Source organism: Rhodofomes roseus, assembly GCF_022264815.1.
Source record: "Rhodofomes roseus strain CIRM-BRFM 1785 chromosome Unknown C8Q71scaffold_2, whole genome shotgun sequence".
Lineage (NCBI taxonomy): Eukaryota > Fungi > Basidiomycota > Agaricomycetes > Polyporales > Fomitopsidaceae > Rhodofomes > Rhodofomes roseus.
Window position 1 is genome coordinate 2,425,171 of NW_025952958.1, and position 17,273 is coordinate 2,442,443.

Genomic DNA, 17,273 nt, shown 5'->3' on the forward strand with positions numbered 1-17,273 from the left:
CGCGTACAACGCTCGGCCAAGTTCGACAACGGGAGCAACAAGGAGCGGGACGTCGAGCAAATTGCGGTGCTAGTGGTTGGTTTTGTTTGGGACGTCCCATGTGTGGGACTTCCCAGGCCACCGTTGTCAGTACGTAAGGCGAACTCTATCACGCTCTAGCGAGCTTGAGGGCTCTGAGTTTGTTGTACTCGTGTCTGTGCATTAGCTGCATTGTAGGGGAAACATACAAAACTCAGCTCTCCGGACCATTCGATATCCCATAATTGTGCTCTGGCAGGCCACAGGGTACGTGGTCCGAGTTTACTAGTAACTAGTCTAAGCCACAGTCCTCCCGGCGTTCGTAACTCAAACGCGCACCGCGCATAAAGCGCAACCTCACGAAAGGGTCTTCGTCGGCCTGTTGTAGCTTCATGACAATGTGTCAGGATTCAGCAACGTACTGCACCTGAGTGCACATACAGACTAAGGGCGAACATTGTGCACAAACTGGGCGTCACACGCACAGCCCGAGCTATAGCGTGCATACCCGAGTCACAGTGTGATGCTTCATCCAGCTTATATTCACAGTTCAACTCCGGTTACATGTAGACAGTTACCCAGCTTATCCATAATGCATATGGCCGAGCCTCACTCGCAGGTTCAAGCTGAATGGTATGGCCTCAGTAGCGTCGCCCGTGGGCAGGAAATAGCTATAACAGACTATACATACAGCTAAAGATACACATAGCTCGCTCACTACTCAGCCCGGCATGTACAGTATGTCCGGCCCATACAGTGAAGCCGTGCGACAATGAAGCGATCGTGTCCGAGCGTTGTGTGCATATCACAAGGCGGCAGCACAGGACAGCGTCGCCAGCGCATCCACTCCAATGGAAAGATACCGCTAGTGAGTAACATCTACAAGCCATGCCCGCCATACCACTCATCAGCATGCTGAAGAGACACGAAAATCATGGACTTACAATCATAGCCGAAACCAGCTGCATCAGCTATCTCTGTCACATACTGCTGGACATACAGCACCGTGTCATGATGAACGCGCCGCGCGTGCGCATCGACGTACGGATCGTCACGCGTAGACCGACCGAACGGCAGAGCCCGTCGAACACGCGCAGCAGCGCCTTCGTCTGGTCCGTCGAGCCGTTCTCGTAGATCGACACGTACACGTTGTTGTAGCCGAGGATGGCCGCGACCCGGAAGAGCGTCGCGAACAGGTCCGGGATGATGTCGAACGAGTTGTAGAGGTTGATCGCGAAGAAGTATTTGTGCGTGTCGGGCGTCAGGCCCCGTTGCGTCGGCGGGATGTAGTCGCCCTCCACGCCTGACCCGAGCCCGAGCGTGTCGAGCCAGGACGAGCGGGTGGGCGACTCGTGTCCGATGAGCGACGCGTACCGCTCCTCCGCCTGCTCCTTGTACATTGGTTGCGTTTTCCGCGTGCACTCCCTGGTGTAGTGCGGGGAGAGCGAAGTGAGTAGCTCGAGCACCCGGAACCGCTGCTCGAGGGTCGGGAGGGTGATTGGTTGTCGAGCGCGGGATGGATGGTAGGCAGAGGGGGTGCGGCTTCCTCGCCAAGTTGCCGTTACTGACTGCTACAGATTAGACAGTCAGTATCATATATGTCGAACGGTAGGAATCGGTCGACAGAGTGTGTATGGGTCCTCGGAAGAGAGCCAGGCGAAGGCCAAACACCCTCCCGTTGGGTCTAGCAAACCGGAAGTAGCTGGGATCTCGATAACGTACTACTCGGCTTCAGGGGAGTCGCATGACCTGTCCACACTTCATAATCCGTGGGCAGGCTCCGGCAGAGCCATATATCTGTTCCGGTGTCACGATCAGTGGGCACAGTAGAGCGGGACCACAGTCTCAGCGGCGCGGATGCATATGCGTTGGCGACGGAAAGAAACGTGATGCCGAGGGGAGACAGGACGGGAGAGCGTGCAGACGAGGAGGAGGGTGCGATACGCGCACCATTAGAGTGGGCCCAGACGAAGGAGGGCTCGTATTCAGAGCCGGCACGAAATGCCCAGGTCATAGGAAAGGAGTGAGATATAAGGAGAGAGATATGAGAGTGAACATGCCGTACTAACTCACAAGTAGTAGGAGAGCGCGTCGTGTCTTCGCCAGCGTCGCGGCCAGCAAGCAAAGGTTCGTCAGTAGTAGACTAACCGGGACGGACGGTGACGCACCAATAGATGGCTCCTTTCGATCCACACGTATCCTATCTGCAGCCCTACACACTCAGCGGCTTCTGAATGTCGACCCGCCCAATGACTCGAGCGATGTGGCGGATGCCTGTGACAATATCTCCAGGTCAGGCGCGGTGAAAGATCTTTGCGAGGTGTCTTGCACTTACGATAGAGTGGTCGAGGCGCACTTTAGAGGCTGTATACGACCTAGAGGCGGCTTGAATATGTGTTGTATCTTCTCGCCTCGACACATTCAGCCAGGGAGCGCAGCGAGTGTCGTCAGGAGATAGCCCGGTCTACTGCTACCACAGAGAAGCCCTCTGGTCGTTCGTGGATGCGTCACCCGGCTCGAGGCCAACGCAGACATCAACACAGAACGGCTGAGGGAGCATTCATGGGAGCTGAGAGATAGTATAGTACGTAGTAAACAGGGCACGGGCGGGTAGCCGTCACCACAAGCGCCGGCGCGGTGGCGCGCGACTGCAGCGATGATATTCAACGTCTGGCGGAAAGCTGGATTGCCGAAGATATTTCTGTACGTATGTTGCGTTGATTCTATGCAAAGGATCTATATACAGAGTTTCGTCTCTTAATCGCTGACGCTGAGAGTTGGAGGAGTGCTAAGGCTACGCACTCACGCGTCACACTCCGTGACACAGGGTGACTGAATCACAGTCGCGTTACACTGCGCGTATTCGAGCGCAAGGCCCATCCCGTTGACCGCGCAAATCAAGGCCACTGTTGCGCTTCGCTACCGCCGCGCCAGCTGTAGTAAGTAGTTCAACCCATTGATACCTCGTTCTCATGGGGCATCGACTAATTGACTTATTTCTGTAGGAATATGCCAGTCCGAGGAAGGCGAAGCAATTCATCCTCGTCGACGGCTTCTCGCTCGAGGTCGTCCACGGCTTCTCGCTCGAGGTCGTCCACGGCCTCTCCACCCCCCAGTTCCTCTCCGTATTCCTCCCCTGACCGACTCTCGGCTCGTACGCCTCGATCACGTACCTCTCGAAGCCACTCGCAATCCACGTCTCTCCATCACGCAGATGCTATTGCGTCGTCTAGCTCGGTCTTACGCTCTGATGTCCGCCTGACAGGCAGGCCGACCTCTCTGGCACGCTGTGCCCCCTTGGCTACTCAAGACGTCGCCCGCGGCCGATCGCCAGTGCCTCGAGGAAATGTTGGGGGAGATGTACCTTCACAGGGGAATGTCATTCAGCTTCGCCCCGAGGATGTGCGACGATCACGGCGTAAGAATGGCAACAGCCGCGTTTACCTGTCGTCCTCACGAAACGTCGTACTGGCATTGCCCGGCGCACGGACATACACGCAAATGCAAAGCAGCCAGTCACGACCTCGGAAGACTCCTGATAGTCGTCCTCGCGAGGTTCCGATTCCACGTTCCTCAGCCTCGAATGACACCGCGCTGTCCAATAGCGCACGGAATTCACCTCCATGGAACGATCCAGATGATCTCATGTCCGAGATTATCGTCTCTGTGACCAATGCTTCGGAGCCGGAGGAAGAGCGCCGAGCACGAGCACATGCGAAGAGGGAACGCCAGGTGCAGCGCTGGGCCCACGAAGTCTTGCCCTCGCTGCTTCGCCCATACCTACGGCTGCTCCACGAATCTGCATCTTTGCGAACGATCGACCGGCGGAGCGCGGCGTTGTTGTCGTGTACGTGTTCAGGTGGGAGCCGCCGTTTGACACTGGTATGTGTCTACTTTGATCGTAAGTCTACAATATCATGTTGTCCATGGCATACTGATTAGGAGAGATACATCACAGATCTCGAGACCATTGAGCTGCGTATATGTGGCTGTTTGGGCGCCGCTCCGCAGCTCATAGCCCGCGGACTATTCCCGTGTGCCCCGCAGGCCCCGACTCTTGCTGTCGACATCTCCTTACTCCAATTCACGCGCGCGCTCTTTGTGCGACTTCCCCCGAACACGACGTCCTTTTGCGAGACATTAGAAGCGTTTTTGGAGGCCCGGAACTACAAGCTCAAATCCAGGGTAAGCTGCACGGCCCCAAAACTATTGTTCCTTCCCACCTGATCACGACTCGTTAGGAATCAATGCGTCGACGTTTCGGGAACGCTCTCCTATGGTACTCAAACTTATCCAACAATGTTGATCGCTTTGTGCGTGATCGCATTGAGATTGAGCGATCGCGTTTGATCGAAGCGGCGGCCGTTCAAGACACAATTGCAAATGAGAGGTTGGGTCTGCGTGATACTGGTATGTACCTCATGTGTCTCTCCCTTGAAAGGTCTCACTTACCCCACGGCGGCAGATCGAGTTCAAACGAGCGCGAGCGCACCACGTTCCATGCAAAATTCTCAGCTCAATGCGGGCGAGCAAGCGACAAGCTCCGATCCCTCTGCTCCTGCGGGAGAAACATGCAATACTCGTGGGCGTGCGAGCGAGTATCTGCGCGCGCGGTGCCCTCTGTGTTTTGGCTCGGAATATGTGCATCAGAAAGATGGGATGTAAGTAGTGCTGTCGTGATGTATGCCAATCTACAAACTAATGGAACACAGTCCAGACGTCATTGTGTGTCTCGACGCGTGCTTCACGCAGAAGCGCCGCAAAGGCAAGGCTGGTATGCGTGATCCGCCGCGTGCCCACCCCGACACGGTCTTCGTCCCGGAGGCAGATGTACGCACCATGGAGAGCTTTGTCGAGCAGACGCGACGGGGCGACGACCAAGGTGTGCCGGCTCCGACCGAGAGTCATGATCGCGTGGAGGGCGGCCTCAAGCTGCCCAATTCTGTTCTCGACGGATGTAACGAGTCGTTCACCGCGGCTGACGAGCGTCGCCAGAAAGCCAGCACGCAGTTCTTCGCAGACACGGGGCTCATGGCAATGCTCTGTCGCCATGATCGGGTTCTGTGGCTCGTCAATATGACCTCGGCTGGCGAGAAACAGCACTACGCGCTGGTCCTGGTACGACGCCTCTTCGATCACCTACCGTCACATGTCACCATTGGTCTCCTGTACGACATCGCTTGCCAACTGCATCGAAGCATCGTCAAATGGGATTTTCTCGGGTCGCTTGCTAGCCGACTCATGTATGCTCTCTCTGTCTTCCACGCCTTTGGACACCAGTGGCCGTGCCAATTGGTCTACCACCCTCGCAAATGTGTTGGCTTTGGGCTCTCAGATGGCGAAGGCTGTGAGAGGTTCTGGAGTTCAATTCAGAGGCTAATTCCGTCATTGCGAGTATCCGGTGTGCGTATCCACATCTCCTTGTTTCGTCTTGATCTGACATGCCTTGAAGTACCACCAGCGCTTGTTTGTCATTGACACGCAGGTGAAGCACCTCGACGTCATGTCACTCCGCAAACTAGGGCAATGGCTCAGCCGCAAGTGGTACCGGTGCCATGATCGACTGTCCACTGCTCAGCGGGAAGTCCAAGACTCTGGATTCTCTTCGGACGAGCTGCGAGCAGAATGGCGTCTTCAAATTGAAGCACAGACCAAGCCAGCTCCAAGTATGTGTCATTTCTTACTTCAGACATACTCTTAACCCTTGTTTGGCAGAACAGTCACGGAACCGAGGAGCGAAGACCATTGAAGCAATTCTGGCCTTGCAGAAGAGCCAGGCCTCTTATGACGAGACCATACGGGGACTTGAGGAGCGACTACTGGGTGATCTAGGTCAGCTTGACCCTCAGCAGCTCGATTCCGACTTGGCAGAGGCCCGTGCAAAACGCTCGCGCATTGTTGCTGCTATCATGCACAAGCGCACTGCGTTGGGGGTCAATGAACGTTCACAGCTCTCTCGTCTCACCAAGAACAAGTTTCTGCAAGTACGAATGAACGCGCGGGCTCTCAAGCAACGCATCCGTGACCGGCTCCGCCAGCGGAAATTTGAGCTTGACCGATTTGAGCGTTCATACCGTAATACAACGAACAGTAAGATTCAGTCTTGTTTTCTTTATTCAATACTTATCTTTGTTCTCAGAGCACAAGCTCAGCAACCACGTTGAATCTGCAGTCAAGCGCCGTGAACCTGGAATACTGAAGCTTGCCAAGGCCTACAATGCCCTGTGCAAGCAGATGTCAACCATGGTTCAGCAGCGCAAGGCTCCTCGGTTTGCAGTTGCACCAGATCCTATCCAGAGTAATGGGCTGTTCAAGCTTGATGTGGATGATGACATCTGGCAGGACGTAGGACTTGAGGATGATGACTTTGGGGCTAGTGCATCTGACCCAGATGAGTCCGCTGTTCCCCGCTGGCTGGGTGATGAGGCGGTGCGATCTGCAATCAAGGCACAGTTGATGCTGGACCGCTGCTTGGAGGAGAAGGACCGCTTGTCTGTGGAGCGGTATACCATGCAGAAGTGGATGCAGGAAGAGTGGAGGTCTCTGGAGGCTGCAATTGCAAGTGCTGGTAAGTGTGATCTTTGGTCAATGCTATGGGATAGAATCTGAGTGTGCATAGCTGAAGACCCAAATTTGTTGTTCCAACTCAACATTCGCCGCTCGGAGTTGTGCCGTCTGTGTGCAACATGGCAACATCATGTGCGTGCAATCCCCAGTGCTCATCCCATTTCTGCATCATGGGGCCCATCAGAGTATGAGCTGAATGAGGCTGCACTCTATGAGATCTCTGAGTTGACAGAAATGGGTGAACATTCACTGCAGCCAGAGTCACAGAACACCCTCACAGATGAGGAGGATGACTGTGACTTTGATTATGGGGCTTGTGACTCTGACCTTGAAGCTGATGGTGATCTCTTGGATGCTGCAGAGGCAACAGCCTTGAGGGATGCATACCATACATCTGAAGTTGACTTGGAATTTGACTTCAATGCCTTAGCTGATCTAGATAACCAGACCTTACTCTTATCTACTATTGGTCCTTCACCTCCCAAGAAGAGACATAGATCATATATGGACTAATAATATATGGACTTGTTCTGTAACTTCCAACTACCAATAGCAATGCCAGAATTCCAATACATACATATCAAAGTTGAGCTTTAATTCTGTGGGAAGTCCAGAAATATGTGGGATACCCTATGTGTGCATGGGAGGCCCACGGGACATCCCTATCAACTCTGGGATATCCCATGTCATGGGCTTGGGAATACCATGTTGGACTGTCCAGCTCATCTGGGATCAATGGGACCATACACATCAGGGGTGGGATTGCCCAAAGGACCACCCATGGGACAACCATACAAGGACTGTGGGAGTACCATTGAGTCTGGATGGGCAGACCAGATGTTCATACGGGCCTACCAATCAGTAAGGCGGGAGGACCAAATAACAAAAGTGGGACTACCATATGCAAAATAGGGTGGTCCACATGATCACTTTGCATGGGAACTCCCTGTTATGAGTAGAACTTGTTAGGTCCAGACCTCCAATGTATATATGGTAGCACACATTCAAAAACTTCAAAAAAGTATGCTTGGCATTATAGTACACTCAGTCTGTTCAGCCTGGTTAATTCTAAATGCCTTATACTGTTTGACAAGCCTACATACATCATTACAAAGGCTAAGTGAGCTCCTAATAAGCATCCAAGACACTAGGTGCAAGACAAGGCCCTGCTCAGACTTTAAGCATAATCCCTTCACACCCTTTCATCTTCTCAGCGCTGTAAGGCTACTTAGGCTAGTCCATCAGTTAGCTGTTCTGCTCTGTGACACTCTCACATAATGCTTGGTTGCTTGTATACAATTAATAGACCATGCCATCCTAAGCTAAGATGTACTCTAGGGCTTACAGATTATGCACCATTGCTTTCCCAGATGGGCATTGCTAGGTTCTGGTAGCTGTGGTAGGGTACATTCTGTGGTACTAAAGCTGACCATGTCTATTGATGATGTTGTGTAGTATGTACTTTGACTGACAAGCCTACAGGGTAGCAGTTGCCAGTGAATAGATGTATGGGCATACAATAAAGTGTATACACCACATGTTGATTGACTTACAGTCCATTGATTAATTGACAATGCAGCATGCACCAAACACTGAATTTTCCTATGTGGGATGTCCCATTGAGCTACTGACCCCCTGGCACCATGTGACCTGTGACTGGGACATGGGACATGCTGCACGTCCCACAGGGAGCACAAGGGGAATGGTCTATGTAGGAGCATGACACATCAGGAAAAATGTTTCTTACTTCAGAGGTCTTAAATAAGAACCATGCGATCTTAAGCGACCTCTGGTAACTTGTGCACCTTAAACGAGTGCAGTATGCACCTGAAGACCGCTGAAGGGAAATGAAGTACCTTTGAGATTTGTGCCTTGTTTTCAAGACTCGAGCCATGCAGCTTCAGTGCTCTACATTAAGACTCCTGGAGTACGTGTAAGCTAGCTAATGACTACCAAAGTGTTTGATACGCGTAGTGAGAGGTCCAATTGTTCAATAAGAACTTTGAAGCGCAATCCAGTACAGTATGAGTCGTCCATTCCTCTGGTAGATGCTCAGGAGAATCTCCCACTGATCCGGGGAACTTGGGAATCAGTTGGCAAGACTGCCGTATCATGCTGAGAGGTATTATCTCTCCTTGGGGATGTCCGTTGGCCCTGAGAGCGGGTTTGTTGACCGCGTACATCATATGGACTGGGTCGGCTGTACGTGCGAGCTTGGAGTACCATTCCACATACGCTAGTGGCCCTTGATCTGGCCAGGACGCAGGCGCAGGCAAGGCAACGCTGGTCCGCGGGTCATGTATGCGCTGCGGGAGTCTGAAGATAACCTTGACTCGTCCTATTCTTGTTCCTGAGCGACATGCGTCTTTGAGTAAACGAATATTCATTTGAACGCGAGTCGGTCACATACCTTGGAGGCCGGTCGTCTCTGCATCACTCTCCTGCAGGATGACTGCTGTATCAAAACGGGCAGGCTGTTTGGCGCATGCTGGACGCGCCTTCACCACGTCGGTCTCGTTCTTGTCGTCAGTCAATGGCTGGGGAGCGAACTTGAATCCGTGGAAAACGTCGACGCGATTGAACGGCAAGTTGGACGACGCGGTCTGAAGCTCAGTCGGAGTGAGGCGTCGACCGAGTTTGAGGGTATAGATATGCTGGAGGAGTGCGTGTGTAAAACCGGGTGCGTTGTGACGTTCTTCGACGAGCTTGATGGACTGGAGCGGTACGCTTGGATTCTTTGGCAGCTTGATCTGGGTGTGGCGCTTGGTCGAAAGGTCCGGGTCTTCAGACGCAAAGGCAGCGTCCTCGTCCGGATCCTCGTCGATTTGTAGCTTCCTGCGAATGGTAGAGCTGAGCATGATCATCTTCTCCTGGCGTGCTAGCCATCGGACCATCTGAGGACGCGCGTCGCGATGGTTCGACGCCCTCCAGCCGTTCTTGGCATAGTCAATATGAAGACGTTCGAAGGCTTCCGTGTTGTAGTTGTCTGTTGCGCCAAGCAACCGGATTGATTCGACGTAGTGGAGGAGGGAGTGGAACTTCGGGATCTTCATGTGTTCGCGCACGCCAAGATTGACCAGAGCTTGTTTGTTCTTGTGATAGATTTTGAGGGCGTCTTCCATGTACTGGAGGGTGGAGTCATCGTGGGTGGTGTATTGCGCGAGATAGATGAAGTCGAGTAGAGATCTGAACGCAAGCATGACGTTCTGAGGAATCTTGCCGACCAAGCATCCCAGCAGGATGCGTGCGATCTGCTTGGACTCCATACCGGATACTTGGGATAGAGAAGTGATCCCGTTAGCAAAGTGACGAGTCCCGAACGCGGGGGGAAGGGTGCGAATTCGGCGGTCCAGTTCATTCTCGTCGATGAGGTCGCTGCACCACTCGACGATGTGCTTCAACACGCCTTGGTAGAGCTGGTGGAGAATGTCGGGCGTGATGCACGAGTGGATGTCGGTGAAGGGGAGATCGCTCCAGAAAGGGCGTATGACGTATCCGGAGACGTCGAGACTGGTACACGCCCTCGCGTACGTTGCTGAGTTGGTGTTTCCGCCGCTTTTCTTCCTTGCAAGGCGTAGAACGTCCAGAGTCCAAAGCGCGCTCCTTGGCACTCCTGGGGAAGCAGCGTCGAGATCAGCCTCGGGTAGTCGGCACTTGGGGCACGTTCCGTACTTCGTGCAGGTAACAAGGCACTGCTCGGGAAAGTCTGCGACGTACGTGGCGAGGATGGGGTGGACTCTGCGGACGGCGCCGTCGCCTCCGGTCACGTCGATCCCGTTCTTGCCGGCCTCGATCAAAGGTTCGAGGATGACGCGAACGGACGAGTGGAATAGTTGCTGCATGAGGGCGCGCTGCTTGCGCTGCGTGATTCCATCAGAACTGACCTTGTCGACAGACAGGTAACCAATAAGGATGCAGGCGTGCTCGGAAGGTTTGCGGCGAAGGGCGCGAGGGATGTTGCCTAGAGTCATGTACACTGGATACGCGGCCTTGCTCCCGGAGAACCGCGTCAACTGAGTCTTGTCTGTTGCAATTATCACCGGGGCCACTGCTGCACCCACTGGTAAGAGACTCTGAGTGGAACGTCAAGGCCGGATACACTGGAAAAATATTATCAAACTCACCTGAATGGCATGCCACCACCGCCCTGTCCACATCTCATGGTAGATGCGGCTGGTGCGAGACGCGTCAGTGAATATGCGGCGCGGTCGGTAGACTATACGGTCAGCGTGCTCGGGGTTACCGAGGAGGGTTCGTATGGCCTCGATGATGTCGCGGTACTGGACAAGATGCTTCTCGTTTGGCCGGTCCTTGAACGTTAGCCAACGCTCTTTCCACTCCGCGCGTTCTGGAAGAGAGTCGACTCGTTGAAGAAGTGTGTATGAATTGTGATAGGAAAGGCCGAGTCTGTCCCGGAACTGCGGTGGCTTGAATCAAGGAGCCGAAGGGAAGAGAAAGAAGTATACGCACACCGGGAATCTCAAGAACTTTGTCAATGGAAGTTTGCGTGAGGCCCTCTTGGATGGCCCACGACGCAAATTTCCAATCCATCTCTGAGTCGAAAGGATCCCAGGGATTGTCATCACCGGCATGTTCCAAGTCTCTATCTGCACAGATGCGTTACAAGAATCCATTGATCTACGGCGTCGTACTCACCTTCATCCTCTGCAGTTTCTGTACGCCTCTTTTTGGCACTTCCGCCCCTGCTCCACACGTCACCCGCGTCTTCAACCATGCGGAGCACTCTCGCCGCTTCTTCATCCACCTCCTCAACTCGTGTGTCTTCATCGTCATCCAGCGCAATTGCAGTCCTTCTCAGTGGCCTAGACGAAGGACCGGCCTCCGCGTTGTTTTCACCTGCAGCCGCTGGTTGAGGGGCTGAGATACCGATGAAGTCGAAGACAGAGCCCAGGTCATCGTCTTCCTGGTCAAGAACATTGCGCCCCGGGCTCGTGGAACGTCGGCTTGCCAAGACGCTAGAGGAAGCACCGCTGCCAGTACTGCAAGTTGGAATAGTGAGGAAGCTTACGGACCAATTGCAGACCTTAACGTACCTATCGAAACCAGGTTCACTGTACCCGGATATTTCGACGTCGTCTCCATCCTCTTCAGAGTCCGAATCCGAATCGTCGAAATCAAAGACCTGTTTCAACTTTCCCTTCTTGTACCAGGCGCATTTTCGGCTTGTTGACTGGTGCGAGGTAAGGCCTTGTACGGTTTTGAATGTGTGGTTGCAGGCGGCGCAAGTGGTCCCGAGGATGTCTTCTAAAGACCTCTTTACCATCTCTATAAAAGCTATGAGTATTGATAACCAGTAGCGGCACGCAAAACTCACTGTTGTCGCGGAAGCGGAAGGTTGTATACTGCGCGCGACGCCCATCGTGTTCGACTCTGTTGGACTCCTCGGCTCTCCTGTTCTTGTCAGGTGATCGCAGGCAAGTTCACTCCTCCATCTTCCTCGGGACGGTACTCTCCTCTTGATTTCACCTCTACCTCCTCCACCACCGGACATTGTATCATATCCATCACCCCTAATGCTTTATATTATCAGTGCAAGATTTTTACACACAATTATGAGTATTCTGTAACTAGCAGTGGCACGCAGGACTCGCCGAAAGTCAAGGAGGGCTCTATGACGCCCTTCGTTCGATGATGTCCGTCTTTTCCGCCCTTACGTACCTAATGTCAGGTGATTGCGGGCTTCCATTCATCGCTATTTCCGCGCTCGGACCGCACGCACTTCTCTCTCTCTCCTCCACCACCGACCGCTTTCGCGTGAAGTTCGTGAAGACTTTTCATTGTTCAAAGTGAGTACTGCCTCTTGTCCCTTTCCTTTTGGGGCATGACACCGCTCGGTGGCGTTTGATTACCAATCGTGGGGCATACCCCGTGCCGCCGCGGCGCTCCACGTGTGGGTGGTTGCCCAACGATTTAAACAAAGGGGGCAGTGGCCGGCCGACGTATCGCCTCTCCCAAGCAATTCCCAGGCTGCATTAAGTATATAGCGCGTGTCAGGACCCTGGTCGTTGCTCGAGTCACTCTGCAGAAGCTGTCCCGCGATCGCTCCGTCCCTTCGCCCGCCATGTCTTACGTTCACGTCCCCATCGATCTTTCCTCCAAGGATCCTGACTCTTGCACTTACCTGCATCGCCAGCTCGCTCGGGAAGATACTTCCTCAACCCTCGACGGTGCAATTGTTGTCACCGACCATCGCGACCCTTCGCCCGGTAAGTCCCCATAGATCCCGCCCATCGCCCACATACCACTGACGATGTCTACACAGTTTACTTTTCACACCCCCCGAGCTCTGAGTCCGGCGGCACGCACAGTGCGAACGTTTCGAGCCCTGCTTCCAGCGAGCTCGAACTCCCGGACATAGCTGTTGAGATCAATCCGCTGCACCATATCTTTGGGCACCTCCTCGACGATCCTCGCTGGCCCTACATTCCCGCGGTCGACAAGGTAAGCGTGCAAGACTACGGGTATTGCCAGTCACTAAGCATCGCATAGACCGTCGAAGCTACTCCAGAGGATTGGATAACCCTCTGTCACTGCATCCGACGCCATCCGGATACTTTCAGGCTTTGGAGGTGAGTGTGGCACGTCAGCCACGCCACAGATGCTGATTCACATGAAATAATAGTTTCACGTACGATCTTCAAAAGCAGACTATCCACATGTCTTCCCCCTCTCCAGCTCACAATCTCCTTGCGAGCAGTTTAAGCCTATTTCTCTACATGGCAGTAAGGGCAGGGATCATCACGTTGGGCACATGGACAGTCGCGGTCATCTTGAACCCTTCCCAGGACTTGAAGGGACCGATACCCGACCCTACAGACACATTCTGGGGAAGGTCGGCGGGACGCGCCACGAGTTCAGCCGCGGCAAAAAAAGAGAAGAACCTGGCGGCCAGGTCGATGACCCCTGAGCAGAGGGCATTGGCGGCTGCAGAGGCCGCTAGGCTGAAAGCTGACGATGCTGTAGCCAAGGCGGAGGCCAGGCAGCGGAAAGCCGACAAGATGGCTGAGGAGAAGGCAGAGAAGGAGGAGAAGGCGAAGGCGGAGAAGGCTAAGGCCAAGCGGCCGAAAGGCAAGGCAGAGAAGGCTAAGGCCAAGCGGCCGAAAGGCAAGGCGGAGAAGGCTAAGGCCAGGGAGGATGAAAAGGCTCAGGAGTGGTTGGATTCGCGCTCGAAGAAGAACAAGAGGAAGGATCGGCAGGCGAAGGCACGCAAGAGAAAGCATTCGGAGGATCCCCTCTCTGACGTTGATGGCCCCTCCGACGTTGATGGCCCCTCCGACGTTGATGGCCCCTCCGTCGTTGATGGCCCCTCCGCTGTTGATGATCACGATCCTCACGCCGATGCCGACCCTCTCGCCGACGTTGACCCTCACGCTGACGCCGACCCTCGCACTGAAAGCTCTGGCGCTTCTGGAGCCAAGTCGTCCGCTCCTGTCCAAGTCCCGTCGTTCCCTCTCAGTCACATCCCAGACACCATCATCTCACTGTTGTTCCCTTTAAACTATGCGACCATAAGCTGTTGTGACAATTGAAATTGCCAAGGCCGAGAAGCCGGACCACCTTTCTTTCCGGGTAAGTATACACTCTTACCCGTCTGAAATGTCGGGAACACTAATGGCCCTTCTAGTTGGTTGAATACATGCGCGCCCCCGTCGACAACCCCTGGGGGATACGTAACCTGCTCGTCTTTGTGAATGTAGAAGAACAGAAGAAGTTCTCTGCTCCAAAATATTCCGACTACGTGAAGAAGTGCGCAAAGGAGAGTGTAGCCGCGAAAACGGAGAAGGAATGGGCGCAAGGTTGGATCGAGACCTGCAAGAAGGTGTGCCTCCAGGAGATGCAATTCGATGAGGGCGATGATCCGGGCCCAACACGCGACGAGCAGCCTTGGCTCACCCCTCAGTACCTCATTGACGGGCACATCTTCATGCACCGTCAGTGCGCATGGCTTACGTGCTCCGATCTCTCTGTGCCTGAGCACGTTGAGGAGCTGGAGCAATTGAGTTGCAGTAACACGGCTCGGACTCCGGCCACCTGGGAGGAGAAAGGGCTCGGGATCGTAGGTGCTCTTCGTTCTATGCTCCACACTTTACTGATTCTTGACGTGTCAGGCAATCCGAGACTCATACAACTCAGAGAAGACTGCCTCACGGCGCAACCTCTTTGAGATACGTTGGAGTGCTGCATTGCAGAGCCTCTCGCAGCGTGTCTTTAATGTTTGCTCCACGGCCCTTACTAGCGCAATCAAAGATGGTCCGTCTGCGTTCATGGCAACGTATGACATCCGCCCAGAAGAGTTCGATGACGTGCTGGAACGATCCAAGCAAGGACCTGACGTGATGGGAGAAAAGGTCTCGCTGAACAAAGTGCTTGAACAACTGCGTCGAACTGTCCGGATGGGATCTGTTCCGACAGCCACAGCACGCCTCAAGAACTTCGCCTATGAGCTCGCCTTCCTCCATGCGCTGGACCCACCGTTGGAGAATGCCCAGTATGCGCCCGATGCCCCGGTGCAGCAGCCTCCCGAGACGGGGAACCACAAGAGTGTAATACGTGCGGCGGTGGTGAGCGAGCATGCAGCCAAGAAACAGCGGATTGACTAGGGCTGTTTCTTGCAACTGTTCGCTTGCGCGTTTGCGTCGCTCACTGTGTACTCTCCACATCGCTTTCGTATCGCTTTTCGTATGTACATAGTGGATATCAGCCTTTCTTGTTGCGCTCACTGTATACATCTCGCTCTGACTACGCTATCTTGCGCTCTTGTACCCTTCTTGCGCTCTCGTACCCTCGCTGTCGCCGTATCTTGCAGTTGTCGTATCTCGCAGTCGTTCGTAGTGCCTTCGCTCGTGTAGGGTATTGTCTCGGTATCGTCATTTGTACATTCTATCCGCCACGCAGGCTATATACAATCTTTGATGAAGCTATTACGCGTTCTAAGCATATGCAGACCTTGGAGAAGGCAAAACGCCGTGCGCTTTCCACCCTCCCTACCCTCCTAGAGCAAGTGCCGTGCCGGACCGCAGCGCGGCCCGCCGGGAGGGGGTGGCGTGGTTTTTTCCCCGATGCGCAACGCGTTGCGCATCGGGGAAAAAACCACGCCACCCCCTCCCGGCGGGCCGCGCTGCGGTCCGATCGTCCCGCGCGGCTCAGGCCTTTCGCCTTCCTGCGATCAACTGGGGCGTTCAAATCCCAACTTCCACACTCTTCAATCTTTACTCAACCAGGAAGGTAGGCCTGCCTACCATGGCACTGATAATGACATATCTTACTAGCACCATGAACAGACAGGAATGCAGTTGAATATTGCCGAGATTAGGGAACTAACCGGGATCCTGGCGTCCGTTCCGACGTCGACTTTGAGTCCCAATATGCAGTCACTATTAATGCGACTGCAACGTGGTAGAGTTTATTGCTTTCAATGCTCCGAATAGACTTGAACCTCTATATATCTTTGTAGAACTCACAGAAACAGAGACCGTCACACCTTCTGGACCACTGTCTTCGACATCGCAAGGTGAGTGTCTTCTGCTGAAGCATCAGTCTCAAACGTTCTGATATCAGTTTCCCGCTCTTCATAGTTCCTGGCATCTCACAAGTCCAGCCGAGCGGAAAGAGCACTCAGAAGCGTTCCGAGGCTCGGCGGAAGCTGGCTCAGACGCAATATGACCCTGCGTCAAGACCTGCTCGAGTGAAGCAGGCTGCTCAGCCTGCACCAGCTCGTTACCCCCTTCCGGCGCCCTGTCCCCGAAATGGAACACAGTACGTTGCACCTCAGAATCAGCCGGCTGCTGCTTGGGAATTGGCATCACAGCCACATGAGGCTAGGAGCACCACGATCAACATTTTCTTGCAAACGCTCACAGCGTACGACTTGCAGCATGATATCAGCCGATGTGGGGGTGTTCTGCTATCAGCGCATCAAGCATCATACGGCGGAGGGAGCGAGACCCTGTCTGAGATTGCCCAGAGGTGCATCCGTACGGCAAACTCGACTGCAGTCTTCCACCTCCACTTTATCGTTGCGCTCATGACACTCAGCTTCAAGTGTGCAAGGTGAGGGTGTACTCACGGTTCACTGTACCTATTTATTGACATATCCTGATATCTAGTCTGTCTAACTGGAAAGAATCCGTCAATCTCGCTGCCCTACACAGAGAACACCTGAGCCAAGATGTCAACTCACCATCTGTGCGAACTCTGCAGTACTGGTACGCCGGTGGTAGCAAGCTCATATCGCTTGCCGCAGGAGGTGGGATTCTAGTAGCGGCGACCGTGACGAGAGACTGATGATGTGCTGACGACTTCAAGGATCATTCTACATGCTGCTCTGGCTGGCCTACACTGATCTACGAACGCCATTCATTGAGGCAGACGGCAATATAGCGTACGATCTCGCAAATATACTTCGTAACCCGAATAGCGGTGAGTGTACAGACTTTTGTTGTTCCATATAGTACTGAACATTGCCAATCACAGAGAGCTCTGCAGGACGACTTGTCCAGAGCACCATCATACCAACGCTGGCGTTTCTCAGCCAACAATGCCCCGTCAAACTCGGTGAATTTTTCTCGACGAATTTGCTCTCAGAGCTGGCGATCTCTGCAGAGACCCTGTGCAGCGATCTGAGCACATCTGATCGTCTCTTCGACGCTCTGCCCTCAAAGTATGTT

The 17,273-nt window shown here is 53.9% G+C and overlaps 3 protein-coding genes across 3 annotated transcripts; 2 read left to right on the forward strand and 1 right to left on the reverse strand.

The window, feature by feature from the left end:
- Positions 1-998: 998 nt before the first annotated feature.
- C8Q71DRAFT_698492 (uncharacterized protein) lies at positions 999-1,511 on the reverse strand (the record flags this gene model as incomplete). Its single annotated transcript, XM_047920023.1, has 1 exon — positions 999-1,511. A coding segment is annotated over one exon (513 nt), but the record flags the coding sequence as incomplete, so codon positions are not given.
- Positions 1,512-3,663: 2,152 nt separating this feature from the next.
- Positions 3,664-6,983, forward strand: C8Q71DRAFT_794368 (uncharacterized protein; the record flags this gene model as incomplete). The annotated part of the gene is made up of 11 exons (XM_047925533.1): positions 3,664-3,900; positions 3,961-4,203; positions 4,260-4,428; positions 4,553-4,679; positions 4,731-5,421; positions 5,471-5,684; positions 5,734-5,850; positions 5,890-6,108; positions 6,158-6,586; positions 6,638-6,809; positions 6,947-6,983. The coding sequence occupies 11 exons, from the start codon at positions 3,664-3,666 to the stop codon at positions 6,981-6,983; spliced, it is 2,655 nt and encodes an 884-aa protein (XP_047784283.1).
- An 8,682-nt stretch (positions 6,984-15,665) lies between these two features.
- C8Q71DRAFT_720554 (uncharacterized protein) lies at positions 15,666-17,266 on the forward strand (the record flags this gene model as incomplete). Its single annotated transcript, XM_047921372.1, has 7 exons — positions 15,666-15,831; positions 15,892-15,940; positions 16,061-16,117; positions 16,165-16,656; positions 16,713-16,852; positions 16,912-17,025; positions 17,080-17,266. Coding segments are annotated over 7 exons (1,205 nt in total), but the record flags the coding sequence as incomplete, so codon positions are not given.
- Between the last annotated feature and the right edge of the window lie 7 nt (positions 17,267-17,273).